We start from the raw sequence: 23632 nt of genomic DNA, 5'->3' as shown, positions 1-23632 counted from the left end.
TATGAAAAGTAAGAGTTATCATATAATTATGTAGAAAATTTTTATTCAGGAAATAAAAACTGTCTTTACTTGAACAAAAGATGAATTATCTATTATGATTTTAAAGGTAAATTACCTATAGGTTAGAGTTGACATAATTTATTCAGGATTAATGAAATGGCAAGTCAATGCAATGTGCAGTCTTAGGCATGGAAATTATTATTCGTTCCATTCGAGATTCTCCTTTCTGACTGGCAGACAAGAAAGTAGTGCCAGCAGACGACGCCCGAAATGTACTTGTATCCTTGCGCCACGTACGCTATGCATTACATCGAATATAGATATAGGCACAATCATTTTTCTTTGAATACGTTTATCGAAATGTAAATACTTGTTACCTTTCTTATGTCCTTTATATATTTCTTTCACTATATCTAATGAAATGAAAACAATATAATCTACACTTTTAAATGGGTGGGGATATTATACGAGAGCATTTCATTTTTTTCCTTCACTAACCAATCTTTTCCCTATGTTTACATATTATCAAGAAACATACATTACTGTACCTAAAATGAAATTATATTTTGAATACTGTATAAACATCAATTGAGAAAAATATTTATAATGGTCTACAGTTCAGTTAACAAAGTTATCGATCTCTAGCTCTGGTGGTATTGAACGTGTTTTACAGTTCTCTTCGTTTTCCATTATCATTTATGACTTTCTTATTGTATATTATCGGTTGTATCTTTTGTTAACAAAAGGATGATAAATATATATATATATCTTTTTTTAATTATTATTTTTTATCGCTTAACTTTGTTAATCCAGTTTTATCATATTTTTATAGATACTACTTCTAATAGAAGTGCAAGTATAAAACTATAAGGCAGTGCATCAGCTATCGTATAAGTCTGAATTCCCGAAACAATAGGACCGAGTAATGAGAATTGTGCATGGGTGCAATGAGGATGTGCTGATTGGGATGAATAGCTCATATTGTCGGGAGAGCCAAAAGCACCCAGGAGCCTGTGTATAGAAGCTCTCTGATCATTATAAAATGCCTTGTCTGGTATTCTTCATTGTACTACGCTTACACTTTGTTGCGTGTTACAAAGATAAAGTATTAGTTTCATTTACTTTATGAGACTATAAAGACCAGTGTTAATCATGCGGATAATTTAATTATTCAAAAGTTGAAAATATTTTAAATTATTAATTGGAAACCAAAATAAGATCTTAGCCATTAATTTTATATAATCGATGTTAACCTGTTTTTCCTCTTATCAATGTATAAAACACCTATTTTTATACCTTTTCCGACAACAATGTACGACATTCTTTTTTTATCTTTAATCGCTGTCTTTCACAAATCGATATATTCTATCATTTCCGATATATTTTATTCTCTGTAAGCTTCACATTAATTTATATGCCAGAATTTAAATATAAAACAATATATGTTAAAAAAACTGTAAGTAATATAGATATAATATTATCTAATAAGAATTACTATAAAATTGAATTATCGTTCATATCAAATCGCCATGAACTTCTCGAACTTATAAGATAACGAATAATATAAACTACGCTAGAATAATACGAATGTTAGTAAACAAACAATCAGTTTCCTTCTTCCTTTAAAAAAAAACTAAAATATTCATAATATACAATATATGCATCTACATGTTAATGCTAGTTATCGTGAAAGTTTTTAGGTTAAATTACATTTGCTAGATGCAACACTTTGTTTATTATCGTAATAGAACTTTCGGAAACTAATATGCTGATAATAAAGTAATTATTGCGTAGTTTGAAAAAAAATATATATATACATATAACAATAAATGATAAGACTTGTATTTTGTATTTCATGAAAGAAGAAACTCCACACATTCTTCAGCACATCAGCACATATGTACATCAGCTGATTCTCCCACCCTTTCGCTCTTCAACAGACAGTATACTCGAATCGACACAGACTAGATAATAGAATTGGCTACGTCGACGCACTGTTTTTCTAACATTGTCTACAAAGAAATCATCGTATTCGAACAACAACAGCACCGTAAAAGCTAATGGCAAATCATGAAATTGTCAAATCGAAAAGGTACGAATCAAACGATTATAAATATCTTCTCCTTCATGACTGTCAGTCACATTATTTTTTTCTTAGTTCAAACTGATTGATTTTTCTATGTGTTTCGGCGATATCAAACACACAGCGTTGTTCAGAATTTATTATAATTTCATTATCACTATTGCATCATCTTTCGTGTTCAAGATTTAAGTTAAGAAGTTTTGACGCGCGTTTCAATGTTGGCAATAGAAATTATCGCTGTAATTAATAGATTTATATTATAGATAACCGCACACATAGAAGTATTTTGAAACATTACATAGATGTATAGAAAGAAAAATGAATATGGAAGTCAAAGAATTAACTATATTATGTTGGGTTGCATTTCAAGGTCACGCGCCAAACAATTTTAGCACGAAGAATCATAACCAAAGAAATATGTAGTTAATCCGATTTCAAGTTATATTTTACGTACAAGCACGTAGGTAATTTATTTCGTAATTTACGCATTACAAGTCTTCGAAATTGAAACTACACAGATCTCACGTTTAACATGCTTGTCAGGATTTATTATATAACATGAGGCAATTTTTCAAGTTCAGTGTCATATAAATTGTAATGTGACATTTGTAAAACTACATTGTAACAGTATCGAAAAAAGACAAAATACAATGATACGTGATCAGTGGTATGTACCATGCAAAAATTACGTTAAATTAAAAAATTCTTTTTGTTATTATTCTATTTTTAATAATTAATATTATTTTTATGTAAAAAATACTGTTATAAAAATGTAATTTTATAAATATGTAATGCATGATATAATGTGAAATTTATGAAAGGTTTAATAAAGTTTATTGTTTATTTATGAAAAACATTTTTTATTCATGAATAATAAATCTTTTTTTATTCACTAGCTGGTTTTGGGAATGGTTTAGCTGGTCTGGCTCATCTTCAGCTATGTTACGTTCTGTTGAGAAAAAAATTCTTTCTTGTAAGTTACTTAAATTATTTATTTCTCATTTAATGTTTATATGGTAAAGTAGATTTACAACTTAACAGGATAATTTCAAATAGGGTAAAGATTATTTGATTTAACAATTACTATATTTTGACGATGTAGGTTTGAAAACTGCATATCGAGGATGGTATGTGGACATAGGACCAGTTGTAGGAACATCAGATAAAATATGGACCATTTCCTTAAATGAAGAATCACCAAACACACCAATTGTTCTGTTACATGGTTTAGGGGCAGGTGTAGCATTATGGTGTTTAAATCTTGATGCTTTGGCTTCACAGAGACCAGTGTATGCCATTGATATATTAGGTAAAAATAGAAGAAAATTATAGATCTCTTAAAAGTCTTATTACATATATAATAGATATAAATCTTCAATTTTATCCAATTATTTTTCAAAGTAAGCTGTTTGGAGATATACTTTGTTCTTTAATACAGTAGCTATCATGCATGACTCATAGATGACTAAGATTGAACTTTGGAATTATATATAATTTGTGAAACAAATGATGTTGCATATTTTTCAAAGAGTGACAGTTGGTATCACTGTATTTATTTACCTATAAGATCATATAATTACAAATTAATGTTAAATTGATTTGTTGATCTATAATGTACAATTATGTTTTTGTGTATTTGATGTTTTATGTAAAACGTTTAATTCTTGTTATCCAGGTTTTGGTAGAAGTAGTCGTCCTGTTTTTAGTAATGAAGCACAAGTAGCTGAGAGTCAACTAGTTCGTTCCATAGAGGAATGGCGCAGGGAGATGCAGTTAGAAAAATTTGTGCTGTTAGGTCATTCAATGGGTGGTTTCCTTGCAGCATCATATAGTATGCAATATCCTGAAAGAATAAAACATCTGATTCTTGCCGATCCTTGGGGATTCCCTGAAAGACCTGTAGAACGAATTTCCAGAGCTCCTATGTGGGTAAAAGTTATAGCATATATAATGGAACCATTAAACCCACTATGGCCAGTGAGAGTAGCTGGTCCATTTGGTTAGTTCTTGTTCTATCATATTTTCATGTGCCAATTTTTGAGATGTAAAATTTTGTACTATAGGTATATATAGTAGTACATAATATATACTCAAGATTATATAAAATATGTAGTATTTCATAGTATATAAAATGTTATTTCCTTTAGGGCAGTGGTTAATTGAAAAAACAAGGCCAGATATAGTAAAAAAATTTGCACCTGTATTAAAGGATGATACTGCTGTGATTTCACAGTATTTGCATCAATGTAATGCCCAAACACCATCGTAAGTATTTAAAATCTTTAAATATAGAATAAAAATTTTTGAATTCACACAGATTTTGAAGTCTTACGTTCTTAATTTCATTGAACAAATTTTTCATATATGAGTTTTAAATATAAAATGTAAAAGTTAAATTTTCACATGTCCAATGAAAAGTGGTGAGAGTGCATTTCATGCAATGATGCAACATTTTGGTTGGGCCAAAAATCCTATTGTTAGGAGAATGGATAAATTAAGTCCAGATATTCCCATAACTCTATTGTATGGTAGTCGATCTTGGGTCGATAATTCATCTTGGGAAACACTTAAACAAGCTAGAGCATTGTCGTACATTAATGTTCAGGTAAGAACATAAAGAAGAAGATATAAAGATTTAGAAAGAATTTCGAGAACGAATTATGAATTTTAAGTTATTTCAATGGTATATTTTGATTGATTATAGGCCATAACAGGAGCAGGACATCATGTTTATGCTGATAAAAGTGAAATTTTCAATAAATATGTATTAGAAGCATGCAATTTAAGTGATTCGATACCCCATTTAACAGTATCAGATATTCGTTCAAACATTAAAAATATAAATGAACAACAAATTTCACTTATTTTAACTAACGAGGAAGTTGACTCTAAAACCGTTCAGGAACAAGAATTGAACACACCACAAACGCGATCTAGTTGAAATTTAGTATAAAATTTTGTTGTTAAATTATACTCTATTGACTTTAATATTCATTCGGACGAATTACATGATTTATGTGATTTAGATTAGGTATACATGTACTGCAGTATACCAAACAAGAATCACGTGTTGATTAATATTATTGTACAATTTAATTTCTAATTTATGTTTTACTTTGTTAATTTTATAGTTTATAATTTCTTGAATTATTTCAAGAACGACAGTACTCAATTCTTAGTTTAAGTTTATTATCCCACCACCTACGTTTTCGAAAACTAGTTAAATATTGGAGTATTAGATTTTTGTACAAATTTCAATTTCTTGCCATGATTATAGATATAATAAAATAAATAATAAGTATTGAAAAAGGAAATAACAGTACATGTAAGGAATTATTTAAATACATGAGATTGATCACAAAACATATAATAAATCATCAGAATCAAATCGGGTCAATGGGATCAAAAATTTGGACGAATATTGCAAATATGTCATGTTATGAGTCTTACAGAGGGAAGTTGAATTGTACATTATGCACAAATGTAACATAAAATAAAATGAACTGTGGGAAAATAAATATCATTAACATTAGTTTATTAATGTTTGTACAAAACAAATTTGCTATACTAACTGTTTATATGCTATCAATTCCCTATTGTTTATCATGTCCTTAATGTTTTTTGTAATAATCAATGTTTTCATCATAATTGTCAAAATCATCATAATTGTTTTCTGTGAAATCATCATAATCATTTCCAAGATCATCATTGTCACTTTGTTCTTCAGAATCATAAATAGAATTATCTACTCGATATTTCTTCATTTTCTTTTTCTGTTCTTTTCGTCTTTGATATAAAAATTGCTTAAACTCACTCTCTTGTTCCATATTAGTTACAAAATTTGTGCTATTTTTTATATCTGATGTAGAATATGAATTCAAGGATGGTATGTTTTCTATTTGTTTTATCGCAAATTTTTTTGATTTATTTAATGAGGATTTTATCTGCAAAAAAGATAAATATTCTTAAATATTATATTAATAATCATAGCTATTGTACATATGTACATAATATACCTGAGACATAATTCGGTAATGATCTAATCCAAGTACATCATGTCTCATTACTGGTAAAGTAACACTAAGGTTATCATTTTCAACATTCTCATCATTTTGATTAACATCAGAAGTTCCAGAAGCAGTAATGGTCTGTTGTATAGCATCTGGATATGGACTAGATACATGATCTTCCCCAAAGTCCATAATCTTCAATTTTTGTTCTACTTCCCTTAAAATACTTATACCTTTACATTTGACAAATTGAATAGGAGGTACAATCCCTATAACACGAAGTTGAGACAATTCATGCCTCAATTGAAAGGCACATTTTTGTAAAAGTTCTTCTATGTCAGTATTCTTAGTATTATTGTCTATCCAATATACATTAATGAGTTTAAAATCTGCAGTTACTTTAACATGAGAAATCTCTATATTCTTATTTAGAATCTCAGGAACTATCTCTCCAGTTGACATTAAATCTGTAATATATTTCATAAAAACCTTATTTAGAACAATCATCCTTCGCACTGTATATATAGAAAGTTTACTTGTTGAAGTTGCATGTGCACAAGGATTTATGTTATTATCGATTGACCCCCTGTTTACAAATAAAACAATCACCATTTTAAAGAAGTTAGTTAAAAGAAGATTAAGAAATAATAAATAAAATCTACATCTGCTTAGAAAATATAGAGTGTACTACCTTTTTGGTTTGTTTTTGTTTATAATTTTATTCATAACTTTTGCTTGTTTCACTATATTATATTTTGTGCTGTCAGTAAAAATGCATCGAAAAATTTGTTTTACTGTTGATATTTCCATATTTTGTATTTTGTTGTGGAAATGTATTTTTCGTGACACAATACGATATTGTATTGAAAACATTGATTTACATATTATTTCACATAAGTAATTTAAATATAAAACAAAAGCACTCTTTTTATGAAAATAATATAAAATTATTAAATTTATTACAAATTGCAGTTACAACATACTTTGTATACTTACTATGAATGTTTTGAGGTTATGTATTTCATTTGTGTATCCTTTAACTGTTAATTAATTCAATAAAAATAAATTAATGTCTTTACTATTTAAATATAACCTACTTTTTTAACATAATTTTATGGCTATGTTTTACTATAGGGGACACAAAATTATTGACTTCTTTGCTTGCAGTGTCATAGATTTCGGTATTCCAAACTAGAAAATAAGTTTTAAGGCGCTAAATATATAGCTGATACAAAAATTATGCATATATAAAATCGAGCAACTTTAGCGATTATTTTGATGTCATATTGACTTCTAATCATGATTCAACCAATGAATGTTATCACGAGCTATGGTAATATTCGTTCGACTAGCATCAGCAGTTCGCAATAGCGGACCATGCGGTTCGTCTACTTGTTGCGAGATGTACCGCTTACTTTAATAACTTATTGCTAATAAAAGCATGTACAAGAATGGAATTTAACCATTTTATAGAGAAAACTTCACGAAATATCATAGTAATTTTTTCAAATTTTAAAAAACACGACCTTGAAATAGAATTTGCAAAATAAAAATTTGTTTATAATTTTCAATAACATAACATAATTTTTAATTATGTGATAATTATATTTCAATACAATAAAAATTTATTTAGAATGAGCGATCCTTCCCGATTAAAACAAAAACAGGTTTACCCAATAGCATAAATAGCTTCCGAGATAAAAATTCAAACGTACAACCCATTTTTCCAAAGATGGACAAAGATCGCAAAATTCAAAAGCTTGTATTTCTTAAATGATTTCGGGACGAGTAAAATGATGAGTTAAACCTCTAATTTCACGTGAACTACATCATATCCCATTTGGAATAAAAGTCCAGATATCGAGAGAGAAAAAAGCAATCGATTTAGTGTGGAATCACCTTTTGTTTTGTATTACTAAGGTTAGAGAAAAGTCATCCAATCAATCTTTCAATTTTTTAACCTATAAATCTCTGAATATTAATTTGCTTTTACATAATTGAGTCACCTTTAATTGTCATTAGTGTTCATTATATTAGATTAAAAATATTATAAATAAAAAGGAAAAATGTAACAATTATTATAGATTTCTTTATATTTTTAAAAATACTTTTGATATGTAAAATTTTTAATAAAATAATTAAATTGCAGATGTATATTTATACAAAATTTGTGTCTAAAACTACAAAATGTACAATATATGTAAAAATGTGTAAAATATTCAAAGTATTTGTTATAATATTTCGAGGGTGAAATACATCTCCAATTAAATTCCATTCCCTTAGTCGTGTTTATAAAGATATGAATTTGAATAAAGATTCACAGTAATATTAGAGCAGATGTAACATATAAAATTTTCGCCTTTTATTTTTCTAATTTACTTTCGAATTACAATACTATGTACACATAAACTATTTAATAATTATTATATGCCAATAAAACTCTTTACAATTTCTTTTTTATCTAAAAGAAGTCATTAGAGGAACTGCCGTATGTGTATGAGAAGCAAGATCTCTTCCTCACCGAACTATATTGTTCTAGTTCGAAAACTTTTCAAGTACACTATTTGTGCTGTAAACTGTCATGCGTAATAACGATACTGAAAATATTGTTATTACAATCGCGTTACGATTTCTCTTTGAGATAATCGACTCGTTTTTTTACTTACAAATTTTTTACAAATTTCTTTTTGTTCCGCATTTATGAAAAATTTCTTGGACAAATGAGAGCTTTCCTTTAAACCCTAAGTCATTTAAATATTGATCTAATCTTAATAATAATATTATCTGTAATTTAATATGTATTGTTTGACAATAAAAAGACAAATTTAATGAGATCAAATGTAAAATTTGAAAAAAAGAGAAAAAGAAAAAAGAACGCTTACATCCTAACATTACGCACCTAGTTAGGTGTGATCGGAAATTGAAAAAGTCTCAGTTCACGAAACAAACGAAATCTCCGAGACACGCGAATAACTTATTATAATCGAAAGATCAAACAATATATATATGTATACATCAAATGATCGTACATTTAATTAAATATCACCCAGATCGTATTTTCATGCTTCGAGCACTCGACTGCCTTTGTAGCATGTTTAAATCTACTGGTAAAATAAAATTTCTTTAACGTCTATGACCGTAACTCTTACAAATTCATCATATATTATATATAAGTTAATATATATAATTGTAAAGATAGTACATAGCTTGATTAAAATATCACTGATCAGCGATATCAATAAAAGTCAGAATCATTTCCAGTATAACACGAAAATCGAACGATTCATTCATAATCATCAATTGATAGACACGTAATATATGTTTTTCATATCTTCTCTATTAACATGTGATATGGAATACTTACACAACGAAAATATAATATTTAAAATTAAACTACATCTAAGGAAGAAGTGCTAAGAAAATGCCCAAATTAACTTTTTTACATCCCAGAATTATTATCTTTGAAACAATGCTTAAAATAACTTTCTTTTAATTAAATTCATTGAAATAGCTAAAAGAGCGCACTGGAAATAAAATTCTGGCTTTACCGAATACAACATTATCCTATTCCTATGTACGATCAGTTATTTCTCTCTCTGTTTCTAACATGATCATACCTGAGAACATTTCGAGCGAACATTTTAAGCCACACAGCCAAGAAACAAAAATTCGACTTCAAAATGATTGTTCCTATTTGTTTGATTTTTTAATTAATTATTTTTTATTCAATGAGAACGAAGACGTCTCAAAAAAATAGTTTTCCTTTCATTACCCATATTTTCAATAAGTTATTTAACGTTCAATTAAATTCTCTTATTGATTTTGCGTACGTCGTTCGCCAATTATGTTTTCCAATTTACGCGCAACAAATGTAGTTGTTTTTTTGATCGGAGATGGTCCTCCATCTGACATCTCCACGTCGGTTTCGTCTGTTAAAAGTCGCTTGCCCACAGATCTTTTCGGGTCGACAGAAATCATCATTTTATTAATAGCCTCTAAATCCTATAAATAAAAACAAAATACATATAATACATGATTTAATAATAAAATTTTACATAGGAAATATGCGATTTTAATTTACCTTAGCAGGACTACGACTAAAGCAATAACTAAGTTGTGGTGCTGGAGAAGCAGAAATAGCTTTCGGATCTAATGTACGTGTCATAATACTACTGGTGACACGTCTCACCGGTGAACTCGCGGGAGGCTTCCCTTTCGGTAGTGGACTTAATGATAGATTCATTACGCTTCCGCGTGCTAGTCCCAACTTATTCGCCACTTCTTTCACCTGTGGTACGTATACTGTATTGTAAAATTTAATTAAATCTCCACGTGTTTCTTCTCCGAAGTTCTGCGAAGTCCCAGCCATGTTTGTAGGTGTAGGAGGTGCCGCATTGGTTTCTTTATCGGATACATCTTTCTGCCCGATTTCTTCATTATTCTTCTGTAATTCGCCGGATGGTGTTTTGGCTATAAGTACTGATCTATATATGTGAGATTCTGCTTGTGGTTGTAATCGGTAACATCGCATGATTTCAGTGAACGAATTCTTCTCCATCTTTGCCAACTTGCATATGACGTAAATTGCACACATTAAAATTTGATCTAAGTGACGGTCCTTCATTAATTCTGTTCGTTCCTTAATAGAGTACTCAAAGATCGTCCATATCTTCTTCTTTAAATCGATGTCCATTATTTCTAACGAACCGCATAAATCTAACATGCGTACACTAGCTAGATTATAGAATTTCCTGAAAAATAGTGCGACAGAACCGGTTCGTTTTGGTTTTGCTGGCTCTCTGTTAACTGCTACAGTTTGCATCGGAGTACCTGTAGATTGTACACTAGATGATCTTGGAACTGTAATTTGTTCAGGTAAGAGAAGTATTCTTGAATTGCCATCAATGGTCAAAACTTTCGATGGTAAAACACTTTGACCTGTCACTCGTAAGACGCTTTGTCCACCGATTCTAGTGTCAGGAAATAGACGTTTCTTAGCTACACCAGATGCTGCAACAGGAGACTGAAATCTTTCTGAAGCAGAGGAAATAGGGCTTTGTTGAACATCGTGATGAGTACCACGGTCCAAAGCGATCCTTCTCAATACAGGTTGTCCTGGAATATTCGGGTCAACAGTTTCCAACATGCCTGGTAAAGAAACTTCTTCGCAGCTTGGTACACCTTCAGGTGTGGATTGAATGGCACCCCACAAAGGACTATCACTTTGCCATGCAAGTGATTCTAATATCTTTTCCTCTATTTGATTCAAATGCTTTACAACATCGCGTGATAATTGATTTTCCGCTCTAACTATAATTTCTATCACTTTATAGAAATAGTAGGCATCTAAATTCAAGGCGTTCAAAATCCAAGGGAAGATTTTGTCGTTGCTTTTATACGAGTAAATGACTATCTCTAAGCAACAGGCAAATAAGCACTGAATAAAGATTTCTTTCGTCAGAAGATTCTATAACATACCAAGATAAGATATTATTCATCTACTGATTTAGTTTATTTAAATTTTAAATCACTAATCAACATACCGTAACGTCATAATTTGGTTTCTTGCGTTTCTCGTCATTTAAAATCATTTCTAGAAGTCTATAGAAAAGGGTTTGACCTAAATAAAGTCTCATCTTGCCAAAATCTGACGTGGTATCATTCGCGTTTGTACTTTTGTTGTAGTTGGCGCAAAATAATTCTCCGAGCTCTTTGACTTTCGTCTCGACGAGCGTCTTTACGTCTTGAGAGCAACTATTTAAGATTTGCAACAAATTTTCGCTCGGTGATGTTTGACCTGCTAACATAGCTTGGAGCCGAATTACACTCTGCGTTGCAGTGGATACTGGTGTCACATTAGTAATATCTTTTGGTCTGAGGTAACTGCGTCCAGTTAATGGAGTGGGTGGAGCTAAGTGTTGTATCTGCTATAAACATTAAATATACATAAATTTTTTTACAACAAAAATTTGTTTAAAATTGCAAGGTTTATAAAAATGATAAATGCATATATATAATTATTTTAATACTTACTCCGCTATATTGTTCTTTCTTCATTTGAAACTGTTCATGAAGATCACCGACATTCATCATCTGTGTAGGTGAACCGATGTTATTACTGGCATCATGACCTGAAATGAAATAAAATTATGTATAATATTTGTAACACATTAATATTCCATTTTTTGAGTATTTTGGGATAACTTATATACAACTATCTTATAAACAATTTAGAATTTATATGCATTCATGCCAGAGCCTTATGCTATTTACTACCAAGCTCATTACTTTCTTATAGCAGCTTTCCATGTACTATAAACCTACCTCTCATGAAAATACGTTTAGATAATTTAGCATGATAAGCTATATCTTCTCCAACAATTTCCAAACTTGATATTCCATTTAATCTCACTCTTCTCCAATCAGCTATACCACAATCAAGATAAAGCAGACACAAATTGATTAACAGCAAGAAATGAAAATTATTCAAAAAGACAAAATAAAGATTATTAGGTCATTATCTGTCCTTTATTAAAAAATGCAAATCAAAAAAACATAAGCAAATCTATAAAATAACCTTACTAGTTTTATACAAATAATTACAGTAATGTCCCAGAAAATTTTCACAGATTCATTAAGAATCTACATGTTGTGATAAGAGGATAACTATATTGATTTCATTATTTTGTAAGTCAAAGTAATAAGCTATTATTACTAAATAGAACTAAAAGAATCAACTGAATGAATCTGCTTCTCATTCTCTTTCATTTCTTGTTCTTTTCAACTCATAAGAAAACACGCTTGCGCTTGAAGCATTATTGTATATACAAATAGGAAAATTTGCTATTTATGAACATTTTAAACAAAAATAAATAATAGAATATTATTTTACCTGAATTTGTAATTTCATACATATATAAGTGATATTAATTAATATAGGATAAAATAAATAATAAGATCCATATCTTACTCAAATTTATGATTTACAAGCAACCTATGTTTATGAAAGCAAAAATGTATAACAACCAGCATACAGGCATACAGTAAAGAGCACTATTTTATTTACAAGCATTGTTTCCTTAGTAGTAAGCGAATTTAGAAGCTATAAAAAAGGTTAATATACAGTAACAACAAAAGAAAGTTACCTAAGAAAATCCTTTCATCAAAGTCTCCAACACTTAGTACATGTTGTTCATACACTCTGTTGATAGCTTTGCTATTTCCATCAAAATATAAAGCTTCTAAAATACCAGAGAAATTTGTCTGATCACCACGCAGAACTCTTTCATTGAACAATTTATTAATATGATTTTTCAGATAATATTCCTTAATTACTTTAGCTTCAACAGCAATAGCTTCATGACGTTCACATAATAAGCTAACAATACAATTTGCTGTCTGTGGTGGAGTATAATTTTCATCATTAAAATTTGATGGTAAACCTGTCAAAAAATACATAAGTAAAAATTTATTTCTTCTTGCATATATAACCAGCATATATTTACCAGGGAAATTAGGATTTAATAGGTCCTTCCTGTTAGCCAACAAAGCATTGCTATATATAAGATCGCAACACACTAGGAGAAGATGGTAAGAATTAACTAAATCATCAGAGATATCTGGAAATGCTCCCTTTATACAAATAAATAATGTCCAACAAAATTCAAATACTCTTGCAGGTGTACAAGGCATTGCTTTGTGTCTCCTTGATCTTGGTGGCCTTGAAATATCATCTACAGGATCTTTAAATATGTCAGTAAAGATTGGCTGATACTTTTTGAATATAACCATTGACACTGCAAAGTTCCCTTCAAGTTTCTCAATCTTTGAACGAAAATCTTGCGACATATTGGCCATGTCAGCCCAAGATTTACTTTTTGTAAAAAACTGTATCAAAGGAAGATTACACAATTGTAATAAACGTGTCAATGAAACACAATTTCCTTCCACATTAGTACCAGTCTTCCCAACAGTAGGTATAGATGATTTACGGCAAGCTACATATAATGCACACCCTATCCAATGTAACTGATCACCCTGAAAAAACAGACAGGAATTTCTATGCGTGCATGATTATACAGATACATGTATACATATTACTTTTAAAAAATATACATATAAATCTTATATAGAATTTTATAAATAACAGTAGACAAAAGTAAATTACATTGTAAGACATTGATGAATGCAATAATATTTAAAATCAATGTCAATTTTTAAATAGTAGAGGATCAAATTATGGTAGTTCTACATCAGGTTCTTCCATAAATTAACTATTGTGTTTGATTAAAAATAATTTATATAAGCAACTAACATTTAGTCTTATTGTTTTAAATTGGTGCGCTTTAATCGGTTGAGTAAAACAAACCGCGAATTCAATAACGTTAAACATTGAGCAGGGGAGTTAAACGATTTGTATATTGTAGATAAACAGCAAAAGAAACATATTTTCGATTTATAGTTCAAAGATGAAGAAACTACGTTAATTAATCTGAAACAATGAATAGAATGCGAAATGATTAAGATAATGAGTAATTCAAAAAATACCTCAAGAGTATAATTTTGTCGAATAGTCTCATAAGATTTCCAAGCTTCAGATGCAGCAGTCGCATCCATATTCAATTTCTGACACAAATCTTGATGTCTACTGTAAGTAGAGTCTTCTACATCGTCTGACTGTCCCATTTTTATCTAAAAACTTGAGAAAAACCACAAAAAAACACGATTAATTTATACTGATATATAAGTGAGGTGCGCCATACGAGAGCTCCGTGAGGGCTTGGCGGGAAACGACACGAGCTCCGCCATATTTGCCATGTTGGCGGGAAATGTAGAATAGCAATTATAAGAAAAAAATCCTTAGGTCAATTTTGCACGAAAATTTAATATATTCCGCAACTGACTTATTTTCAAAATAATGTATTTTATGCAATATATCTTGGATCACAGGAAGAATGAGAAAATGTCCGTTTAAAAAATTCCTAAGCATTAAATACGAATTGGTAGTTTTCACAATCTTTGAAACAATGAAACCAAAATGGGCGGCAAAATTTTCGGACAAGATTTTTTTAATTTTAGAGGAGTATAACGTATTGTCTGTTATTTATAAATGTTATCATACGTATAAATAATAAATTGATTAAGATTCATTTATGTGTTAAATTATTCATTAATAGAATCCACGAAATTTTTATTAAGATACTACGTATTATCCAATCAAAAGTCAAAATCTTACTCTTTGTAATTTAAAATGATGTGTTCTTATTGGTTTTCTATAGTGAAATATATATATATATATATGTAAATATCTGTGCACTTGCATTACCTGTGAAAAAGTATTTGGCGGAAAGTAAGATACTTTTAGCGTATTCATCTTTCTGCTATTCTTATTTATGTTATTTCTTACATCGTTGAAAATATCTTTTTTTTTGTTTATTATAAACCATACATGTTAAAAATAGGTATCATATGATAACTTCGCTTGTACTTATATTTGTGTTTTCAAAATCTGTCAAAGTTTAAATTTAAGATTCATCAGAAAAAATTGTGTGGTATTTATTAAATTTAGTATAGACGACGTATAGACAGATATTTATGAAACCTGATGGAACTAAGAAGCGCTCTCTATGTCGATAGCGCTTTCATGGTATAAATATGTAAATACAATATGGCCGATAGAAGCGGAACTTTGCGAGTTTTTCCGAGTGGCATTTTGCCAATGGATTAAGAAGCTGTGAAATTTGTAAATTCATTCGAATTTTCTACGTGCACAAATCTTTAAATGACATGGATTAAACGATACTGTATAAATCGTTCAAGTTTCCTTGATTATATCGAAATGTCAGTAAGGTGCTACTACTGAAGAATGTTTATTTCTCTCCAATCGGAGTAATCGCTTTTTTAAATTTTTTCCTACAATATGAAATAAAACGTGGAAAATCCGCTTTTGGTCGAACACAGTGTTATTGTGAGTTCATGTTCGATTAGCCGGCATTTCAATCAACGATGTTCACAGTATAGGTACTGTCATGGACACAGATGTAGAACTTGCCAAAGGTGAAGGGTGTGAAACTAGTCCAGGTTGCTCTGGCTATTCTAGTATGGTGCACAGTAAAAAAGTTATTAAACATGCACTACGTCAGCAGGCCAAAAGGCGTAGAAAAAATACTACAATTGCAGCTGGCAATTCTCGTACTCTTCCAAGGATTGTCGTTAAACCACTACCTCCACCTCCACCGAATGATCCTCCTTCTCCTGTTAATAATGTACAACATATTAATACTAGTAAGTCAGATATATTTACTAATTTATATTCACATAAGCTTAAATAAGTAAATAAATAAAATGATATAACATTTTAATAATTTCAATATACATTGATTTATTAGTTTATTGTTATATATGTTAGTATAACGTTATTCAAATATAGCAACCGAAGAGCCTGCTGCCACAATGAGAGAAGTCCTAGCAAGTTTGCCAGGATTTAGTTTAAAATCTGGACGTAGACGATCAACAAAACGATTATCAGCAACTGCACAACTAGAGGCTGGTCTTGTAGATCTTGAGTCTCCAGCAAGTATCTTAGCAAGTACGAGTTTACGTGCTCTTTTAAATAGGCATACCTTTCAAGGTTTACCGCCTTTATATCAAAGGAAACTTGCACAACTTTTACCAGCTGTAGATAGACAGGTAATTTTAACAATGTGTTTATTAATAATGCTTAACTTATAATGTTTTATTATCTTACTTATTTATTTTTTTGAAATATTTAAAATTATATCTGTTTTATAAAACTTTATATTTTATCTGTTGCTACCAGGATGCTGCTACATCTGGATTAAATAATGAATTCTTTGCACGAGCTTGCCTAGAATGGCGTAAACGTTTGGCAGAAGGAGAGTTTACTCCAGAGAATCAACAAAGATTGAAGATGGAGGCAGAGAGAGATAAGAATAAATTGGATCCATGGAAAGTTAAGCATTTTGAACCCATATGGGGTGAGAAACGTGAACCTAAACTTAGATCAGGTCTTCACTGTATTACTGAAACAAGATCTGGCGGAGCTGTAACGCGTTCAAGTTTAAGACTTCGTTTAGAATCTAATGTAGATACACCTGTATCAGATACTCCCTGTCCTATTATGTCTGAAGATAAAGTCGAAGAAGATAATTGTAAAGTTGAAACTAGTATAAATAATTCAGATGAATTGAACGAAACAACAGAAATACAAGAATTATTACCAGCAGAATATAACGAAACAACGCATACATTAATCGATGAAAAACATATAGAATCTGTAAACATAAATTCTGTAGAAACGATAGCTGATACTGAAATGCATCAGGATAAATTAGAGGGAGACGAGAAAATTATTGATCTTCCAGAAAAACAAGATATAATTGAAGAGAATGAAGTAGTAACTCAGGTTTGTCAAGAAAGTATTTCAAACACGACGAATTATGATGAAGAAATTCATTTACCTCAAGATGAAAAGAATCTTCAATCAATGGAGAACCACATCCTCGAAGTATCCGAGGAAAATAGAATACTCTTACCTGAAGAGAATACTTCACCAAGATCCAGTGAACAAACAGAACAAATCCCTCATGCATCCAGGGAGACATCGTCCCAATTATCAACAGAATGTACGTCTCAAACTTCTATAGATCAAGTACCGCAAATTTCGAAACAGGAAATATCTCAAATATCGGAAGAACAAATTTATCCAATGTCTGACTGTGAGACTACAACTATACTTGAGACTTCACCATCGCACGAGCAAGTTAGACCGACCGAAATCGTTATGGATGATTCTACGTTAATTAATAACAATCAAACTGAAGCAACACAGGTTTCTCATGAGAATCCAACGGACGGTGAATCGCAAATTCCTGAAGGAATGGAAATCGACAGTGAAACGTTACAACGTATTCACGAATTGGAGGTGATAATTTATACCGTTTGTAAAGATTTACAACATAAAATTATCAAGTTCTGTTAAAAAACAAATATGATACACCTCTTTCAGGTAAGGGGAGAAATGCGCGAAGTGTACGAAGAGATTTCGGGATGTTCTGAAGAAATAATATACCCTATTCTTGATGGAATGGAAATGGGGTCGAATAATGCCGAAGAAACTGAAACGCAAGTGGTTTCGGGGCAGTCGGAAGTTACTAGAGAGCAACAAGATGTAAATAGTGGAAACGAAGATGAAGCTCTTCGAGAAGCAAATAACTACGTTTGTTCTGAAATGTTAGAATGTAGTTGGTCGGTAGACCCCACAGTTAATAATATTAACAATAATAACAGGGTAAGTGTACTGATAAAAACTTCAAATAATTTCGTATCTCCTTCTTATAATGTATAATCATCAACAATGTATTTCTGTATTGAAAAAAGTTAATTTTATTTTATGAAGACTCAGGAAGAGCTTCAAGTTCCATGGCCACTAGTAGCTGCAGCTCTTGATGGATCTGTGGCCGCTAACATTACGGTAACCACTCAGGACGAATGCAACGAGACACCCACTTCGACTGATTCAGCTAACCCACCACAGCAATTTATTAATGCAGATTCTAATGTAGAATCAGTCAACTGTATTCAACTACCAGTTGTTCAGGGAACTCCGTTTCAGTCAGAAGGTCTCGCAATCGGTACACCAGGAACGAGTTGTATAATGAAGAATTTTCAATCTCAAAGCTCGCCTATTATTGCCTTTCCACAACTGCAGTCCATCAGATTTGTACAAACAAGCTTTCATTCTGATCAAAACACTGCATCGACTTTGAATAGCACATCTCCAATTACTGCTCAAATTCAGAATCAACAGAATACAACCTCGCAAGTGAATATAATGAGAACGCAAGAAGAAGTCGTTCAATTAAATACTCAAAATAGCAACACACGGAATATTAGAAACACCGTAACTCAAAATCAAGTTCCGAATACCGTAACGGCCGCGATTGGTGTACAACCACAAAATCGTGCACAAAATACTATTGTTATTCAACACCAAGCGTCGGCTCCTACGCAACCACGACAAGTTGTAGCAACCATACAGCAACAACAATATCCTGGAACGGCGGTCGCTGTGTCCTCAAGATCTTCGCGTTCTAATAATCAAGGTAGTCAAAGAGGTTCCAGGAATAGTAATAAAGAACAAGGAGGAGGTCGATCTCGTAGTACTACAAAAGAACCTCCTGGTGCAGTTAACTTAGAACGCAGCTATCAAATATGTCAAGCGGTAATTTTAACGAATCAACTTTTGTTAGAAGAGTTTGGAATTTAATTTTTGTTTTATGTGAAATAAGATGTATTTGTGTTATTATAGGTCATACAAAGTTCACCAAATAGAGATCAACTGAAGGCTCATTTGAAACCTCCGCCTAGTTTACTTGCCAGAGGTGATGGAGCGTTTACGACGAATAAATCTGGTGGTCGTACAATTACGACTGTCAAAACTCAGAAACCATCACAGACGATACAAAATAAACAAACTCAAAATAAAACGCAAGCAGTTATGTTAAGACACGTGTTTGCAACAGCACGTCAAGCTACTTCCACAGAGGTATGACATACTTCTTATAGAAATTATATGATAGTAGCATGTTACGTGTTACATTTTTTCCTATTTTATTCTGAAAACAAAGGTGCATTGTTTGTCTAATTTAGTTTTATTTAGGTCCTAAGTATATTGAGAAGGAAATACAAAATCTTATTTATAAATACAAATAACAAAATAGAACAGAAAAATATTAGGGATATCATTATAATTTAAATGTTTCAAAAGTTTATTTAATCTTGCAATCTATATTTGGAATATTCACACATAAAGTAGAAACTCAAGATTGCATCATATATTATTTCATATTTTTCTGTGTGTACAGTGCTAATCTTGCGGGTGGTTTGTGATGATCACTGTATCATACAGGTACCTAAATAAATAAATCTATTTACTAGTTTTGAGTTTCTAAAAGTAGTAGAAACAATATCGCGATATTTTTAAAATGAGCAACAACCAAAATGAAATATCAAAGTGATCTATTTTGCAGAACGATTCTTGTTTGAAAATAGACAGAACAAGGATAAAAGAAATTACATATATTAATAAAAATACTTGGGCGTCATATATTTTTTCTCATGACCAACCAATTGCAATTATACCTCCTATGAGAGAAGGATATAAATTTAAATTACTGCTTTAAAATAAAAAGAATTGTTAAAAAGTTTAATTGTTAAACAACATTTTTAGGTTCCAGAAAGCAATACCGTAGCACAATTAGGATCCACGACAACAGGCGGATTAGGTCAATATATACTAGTACAGAGAACAGGAGTTGGAGACAGTGCACCAAGGGCATCTTCTGCTCCACCTCTACCTCCTCAAATCGCGGGAATGGGAGTCGGGGTACATCTAGTACGTGGTAGACCGGCCAGTGCAGGAGAAGGTTCACATCAGGCCGTAACGTTGAAAGCAAGGGGCACCGATGGTAGAGGAGGCGGTGGCGCCGAACCCGGAGCACCTGGTATGATCATGGGTGGAGATCCTCCACCTCCCTGCGAATGTAATATGCGAGGTGCTATGGTAATATGTCGACAGTGTGGCGCGTTTTGTCACGATGACTGCATCGGGCCTCAACGTATCTGTGCTACCTGTCTGATACGTTAATCATTGTTTAACAATTGTTTCTGTATAAATTAAAAAGAGGCCGTGCAGAGTGCTGAGTATCAAATCACGAATAAACATATTATTTTGGATGGAGTCTTTATCAAAAATGATATATTGCATGAATTTGAAAATAAAGCTGGAAGACTTCGTACGGGCAACCGAATTTGTTGTTCAGCACTTTAATGTAAGTGGTAATTCATGTAGCGGAGAGGATCAATGAATACAGTTGCAAACATTTCTGAATCTTCAATTTTGTCTTCTCTGTGATTATTTTTTCAGTATTAATTTGCGGTTGCTTGTGCGTAAAATCTTCTCTTTATGTTGTCCTGTATTTTAATATATTTTATTTTATTCGTTTCATGACAATGGATGGTTTTTGCCAAAATTTTAATAAAATAATTTTTTGTAAAATAATTTGATTGGTTTTTATGTTTTTAATTGGTGATTGTATATAATGTGTAATTGATGATTTGAATGATTGAAATATTACAACTGTATTCTTGTAATTCTCATCAAAGAGAGTAAAAAAAAAAATAAATCTCTTATAGTCAGACTCTAATACCGTCTTCCAGTAAGCATCACATTTTTCAACATACATCTGTACTATTTATTTATTAGTAGAACTTTGAGTTTATTCTTATTACCTAGAAGATATTCCTGTACATGCTGATCTCAACTTTTATTAAAGGAAGTCAGAAACTTATTCTTATATGCTCTCTTGTACTCATTTCTGTTAACATAGTTTTTTAAGTGCAAGGACAAAGTTTTCATTCATCATGGGACACTTACTGTAATGGAACATCTTGTACAGGAATGTTGTTTAAGGATGACTATTGATGATTAATATTATTAATCTATTGCAGTGATGAAATCTAATTAGATGAATGGTAGAATTTACATATTTTAGCTTTATCTCTTACTTCGTTGTAAACAATTTTCTAGAATAAATATCGGATATGTTATTTGCTTCACGTTAACATGAAATTAAATATCATGAAACGAAGTATGAAACAAGAAAACGCATAAAAGTAAAAACCATAGTTCCACAACCAACATTTTACATTGTGTACATAATTCGCATTTTACAGATGTCCAAGTTTTTATATATGTTTTTGAATCTTTACGAGGAATATGATTCTTATTTTACCACGAAATAGATCTTCGAAAAATTAAGGGCTACTATCATATTATTTTCTTATGCAATTGTAGCCAAATATTTTACGATCGTTGCGTCTGTGTATAAGTACAATAACATGATTCATGTTTCGCTAAAAAAAAGTATCTGTCATCGACTTTGATCGAACATACAAATTGTGTTTATCGTATAGGTATATAAAGATAAATTTTCGTACTGATATGTTTCTTTGAAATCATAGATAAGAGTATGTAGTATTATTGCGATTCGATAGAACCATTGTGTATTTGTCGCTCAAATGTAAATAAAATCATATTCGTTTAATATGCGCAGTGTACGTGATGACTAAAGTGCGGATTTGGCGATCGTGAGCGTTGTGGGAAAACAACACCTAAGCGGTATGATGGAGCAGAACAATTTTAAGTTTCTGATGCGGTTACGAGACCCAGAACCATCTTCAAATATCTGCAAAGTATACTTCGTCACAATGCAACGTACGCTGAATTCGTACTTTATACGATAACGCATTACCTGTCGGAAACAGCAATAGTTACTTAACATGTATGTACAAAGGTATTCTATATTTAAGAATGCTGAAATTAAAAAAGTAGTATTAAGTCAGATAAAAGAGTATTTCTTTCAAACCATGAGATTATTTTTATCTTTTCTTTTTAAGTTCATCACGGAAGTTACAACATAATACTGAAGATAAAGGATTCTGTTATTTCTAAGATATAAGTTTTGGCATTCAAATTTGGCACGGATACCAAAAAATTTGTATTATCTTTTAACACATTATTGTCGTGCATGGAATATTTTATTCATATATATTTGAATCATTTTAATGCTTTAAACAAATGTTTTGATATTTTATAATTGCACGATTTTACATTTCTAGCAATTAATAGAATCAACGGCTGTGATGATATTTTTCCTTGGAATTTTCGCCATATTGTATTTCATTTTTTAACGCGAATTTCATTCTTTTAAATAAATTCATTGTAAACTTTGTAATTGATCAGTATTACTCGTATGTATATATTACCTTATTTCTGTATCATATGTACAAGCATAAACATATATTGCATCAATTAATATGTAAATAGATGTCTTAAGATAACATTTGGTAAATTTTATTGTAAAGATAGTAAAAACCGTTTACGTCTAAATCTCTTTTGTCTATATTTTAGATTTTCTTCATTAATATTTTTGGTTTATTTATTTACGTTTCAACTTTTGTTTGTTTCCAAACGACAATTTTTATGTAGAAAAATTCTAAATAATTAATTCAAATATTTAGGAACCATAATCATTTGAGGAATTAATGCCAAAATATTAATATTATCATACGAATTAGCATCTATACAATAATTTCCGTTATATTTTTTAAATATCACTTTAACTAAAAAATTTTACATTTTAGTATTAATTAATATATGATACGAATGAAAAATATTTAAAAGAAATTATATTTTTCACAAGGTGTGTCGTTATATATGAAAAATACTTCAGTGATATATAATTTATGTAAATAAAAATTTCTTATTGTTGGTATAAAAGTAGAAAATAAGAGAAATGCTTTTGTTCAGAAAGATAACGGTTTAAGTAATGAATCGGAATAGAATGTATTTTGGTCGCTTTCATCATAAAAACAAGATTTCTAATTATTTATAGGTATACATATACATCGTACATAAAAAACAATAAATTAATATAATAAACAATCTTTTTCTATT

The 23632-nt window shown here is 30.7% G+C and overlaps 4 protein-coding genes and 1 long non-coding RNA gene across 24 annotated transcripts; 3 read left to right on the top strand and 2 right to left on the bottom strand.

The window, feature by feature from the left end:
* The first annotated feature begins 1899 nt into the window (after positions 1-1899).
* LOC122573689 ((Lyso)-N-acylphosphatidylethanolamine lipase) lies at positions 1900-5601 on the top strand. 11 transcript variants are annotated; one of them, XM_043740400.1, is made up of 9 exons: positions 1906-2092; positions 2454-2543; positions 2627-2750; positions 2980-3056; positions 3186-3392; positions 3759-4082; positions 4231-4348; positions 4502-4688; positions 4788-5601. In XM_043740400.1, the coding sequence occupies exons 3-9, from the start codon at positions 2734-2736 to the stop codon at positions 5022-5024; spliced, it is 1167 nt and encodes a 388-aa protein (XP_043596335.1). In that variant the 5' UTR covers positions 1906-2092; positions 2454-2543; positions 2627-2733; the 3' UTR covers positions 5025-5601. The 11 variants fall into 11 exon arrangements, with proteins under 11 accessions (XP_043596330.1, XP_043596341.1, XP_043596342.1 ...); XM_043740399.1 differs by having other exon boundaries at positions 2454-2547; XM_043740397.1 differs by having other exon boundaries at positions 2347-2543.
* LOC122573691 lies at positions 3774-7401 on the bottom strand. 4 transcript variants are annotated; one of them, XM_043740409.1, is made up of 6 exons: positions 7090-7401; positions 6785-7017; positions 6630-6679; positions 6100-6560; positions 5656-6027; positions 3774-3926 (listed from the first exon to the last, which is right to left on the bottom strand). In XM_043740409.1, the coding sequence occupies exons 2-5, from the start codon at positions 6964-6966 to the stop codon at positions 5695-5697; spliced, it is 1026 nt and encodes a 341-aa protein (XP_043596344.1). In that variant the 5' UTR covers positions 6967-7017; positions 7090-7401; the 3' UTR covers positions 3774-3926; positions 5656-5694. The 4 variants fall into 4 exon arrangements, with proteins under 4 accessions (XP_043596344.1, XP_043596343.1, XP_043596345.1 ...); XM_043740408.1 differs by having other exon boundaries at positions 6100-6679; positions 7090-7398; XM_043740410.1 differs by having other exon boundaries at positions 6100-6679; positions 6785-6887; positions 7090-7396.
* A 482-nt stretch (positions 7402-7883) lies between these two features.
* Positions 7884-13912, top strand: LOC122573692. Its single transcript, XR_006318797.1, has 4 exons — positions 7884-8013; positions 13411-13529; positions 13602-13683; positions 13773-13912. It is a non-coding gene; the product is annotated as an uncharacterized LOC122573692 (long non-coding RNA).
* Positions 8434-14902, bottom strand: LOC122573687 (retinoblastoma-like protein 1). Of its 2 annotated transcripts, none has more exons than XM_043740392.1 (7): positions 14641-14902; positions 13599-14130; positions 13239-13535; positions 12127-12224; positions 11637-12020; positions 10175-11560; positions 8434-10095 (listed from the first exon to the last, which is right to left on the bottom strand). In XM_043740392.1, exons 1-7 carry the CDS (start codon positions 14776-14778, stop codon positions 9907-9909), a joined length of 3024 nt encoding a protein of 1007 aa, XP_043596327.1. In that variant the 5' UTR covers positions 14779-14902; the 3' UTR covers positions 8434-9906. The 2 variants fall into 2 exon arrangements, with proteins under 2 accessions (XP_043596327.1, XP_043596328.1); XM_043740393.1 differs by having other exon boundaries at positions 11637-12017.
* Positions 14903-15764: 862 nt separating this feature from the next.
* LOC122573943 (polycomb protein Asx) lies at positions 15765-22910 on the top strand. Of its 6 annotated transcripts, none has more exons than XR_006318840.1 (9): positions 15765-16377; positions 16523-16782; positions 16913-18037; positions 18122-18403; positions 18512-19336; positions 19424-19660; positions 20345-20618; positions 22230-22457; positions 22573-22910. XR_006318840.1 is itself a non-coding variant. In XM_043740962.1 (8 exons), the coding sequence occupies exons 1-7, from the start codon at positions 16122-16124 to the stop codon at positions 19983-19985; spliced, it is 2991 nt and encodes a 996-aa protein (XP_043596897.1). In that variant the 5' UTR covers positions 15765-16121; the 3' UTR covers positions 19986-20023; positions 20345-20443. The 6 variants fall into 6 exon arrangements, 2 of the variants coding, with proteins under 2 accessions (XP_043596897.1, XP_043596896.1); XR_006318839.1 differs by having other exon boundaries at positions 20345-22089; XR_006318838.1 differs by having other exon boundaries at positions 20345-22143.
* The last annotated feature ends 722 nt before the right edge of the window (positions 22911-23632 follow it).

The sequence above is a fragment of the Bombus pyrosoma genome, linkage group LG12 (genome assembly GCF_014825855.1).
Source record: "Bombus pyrosoma isolate SC7728 linkage group LG12, ASM1482585v1, whole genome shotgun sequence".
In the NCBI taxonomy this organism is placed as follows: domain Eukaryota; kingdom Metazoa; phylum Arthropoda; class Insecta; order Hymenoptera; family Apidae; genus Bombus; species Bombus pyrosoma.
The sequence above is the reverse complement of the archived record's forward strand: the minus strand, read 5'-3'. Positions and strand labels throughout refer to the sequence as shown.

What these genes read in the sequence shown, in the direction of transcription:
- LOC122573689 (XM_043740395.1), top strand. Translation starts at nt 2,061, where the DNA reads ATGGCAAATCATGAAATTGTCAAATCGAAAAG. An exon ending in GTATGCCATTGATATATTAG is followed by an intron (nt 3,393 to 3,758) that starts GTAAAAATAGAA and finishes CTTGTTATCCAG; the next exon opens with GTTTTGGTAGAAGTAGTCGT. An exon ending in TGTAATGCCCAAACACCATC is followed by an intron (nt 4,349 to 4,501) that starts GTAAGTATTTAA and finishes TCCAATGAAAAG; the next exon opens with TGGTGAGAGTGCATTTCATG.
- LOC122573691 (XM_043740408.1), bottom strand. Translation starts at nt 6,966, where the DNA reads ATGTTTTCAATACAATATCGTATTGTGTCACGAAAAATACATTTCCAC. An exon ending in AACAAAAACAAACCAAAAAG is followed by an intron (nt 6,680 to 6,784) that starts GTAGTACACTCT and finishes ATTTGTAAACAG; the next exon opens with GGGGTCAATCGATAATAACA. An exon ending in ATTACCGAATTATGTCTCAG is followed by an intron (nt 6,028 to 6,099) that starts GTATATTATGTA and finishes TCTTTTTTGCAG; the next exon opens with ATAAAATCCTCATTAAATAA.
- LOC122573687 (XM_043740392.1), bottom strand. Translation starts at nt 14,778, where the DNA reads ATGGGACAGTCAGACGATGTAGAAGACTCTACTTACAGTAGACATCAA. An exon ending in ATTAAATCCTAATTTCCCTG is followed by an intron (nt 13,536 to 13,598) that starts GTAAATATATGC and finishes ATTTTTTGACAG; the next exon opens with GTTTACCATCAAATTTTAAT. An exon ending in TTAGTCGTAGTCCTGCTAAG is followed by an intron (nt 10,096 to 10,174) that starts GTAAATTAAAAT and finishes TTTTATTTATAG; the next exon opens with GATTTAGAGGCTATTAATAA.
- LOC122573943 (XM_043740961.1), top strand. Translation starts at nt 16,122, where the DNA reads ATGGACACAGATGTAGAACTTGCCAAAGGTGAAGGGTGTGAAACTAGT. An exon ending in TACCAGCTGTAGATAGACAG is followed by an intron (nt 16,783 to 16,912) that starts GTAATTTTAACA and finishes TGTTGCTACCAG; the next exon opens with GATGCTGCTACATCTGGATT. An exon ending in AACGTATTCACGAATTGGAG is followed by an intron (nt 18,038 to 18,121) that starts GTGATAATTTAT and finishes CACCTCTTTCAG; the next exon opens with GTAAGGGGAGAAATGCGCGA.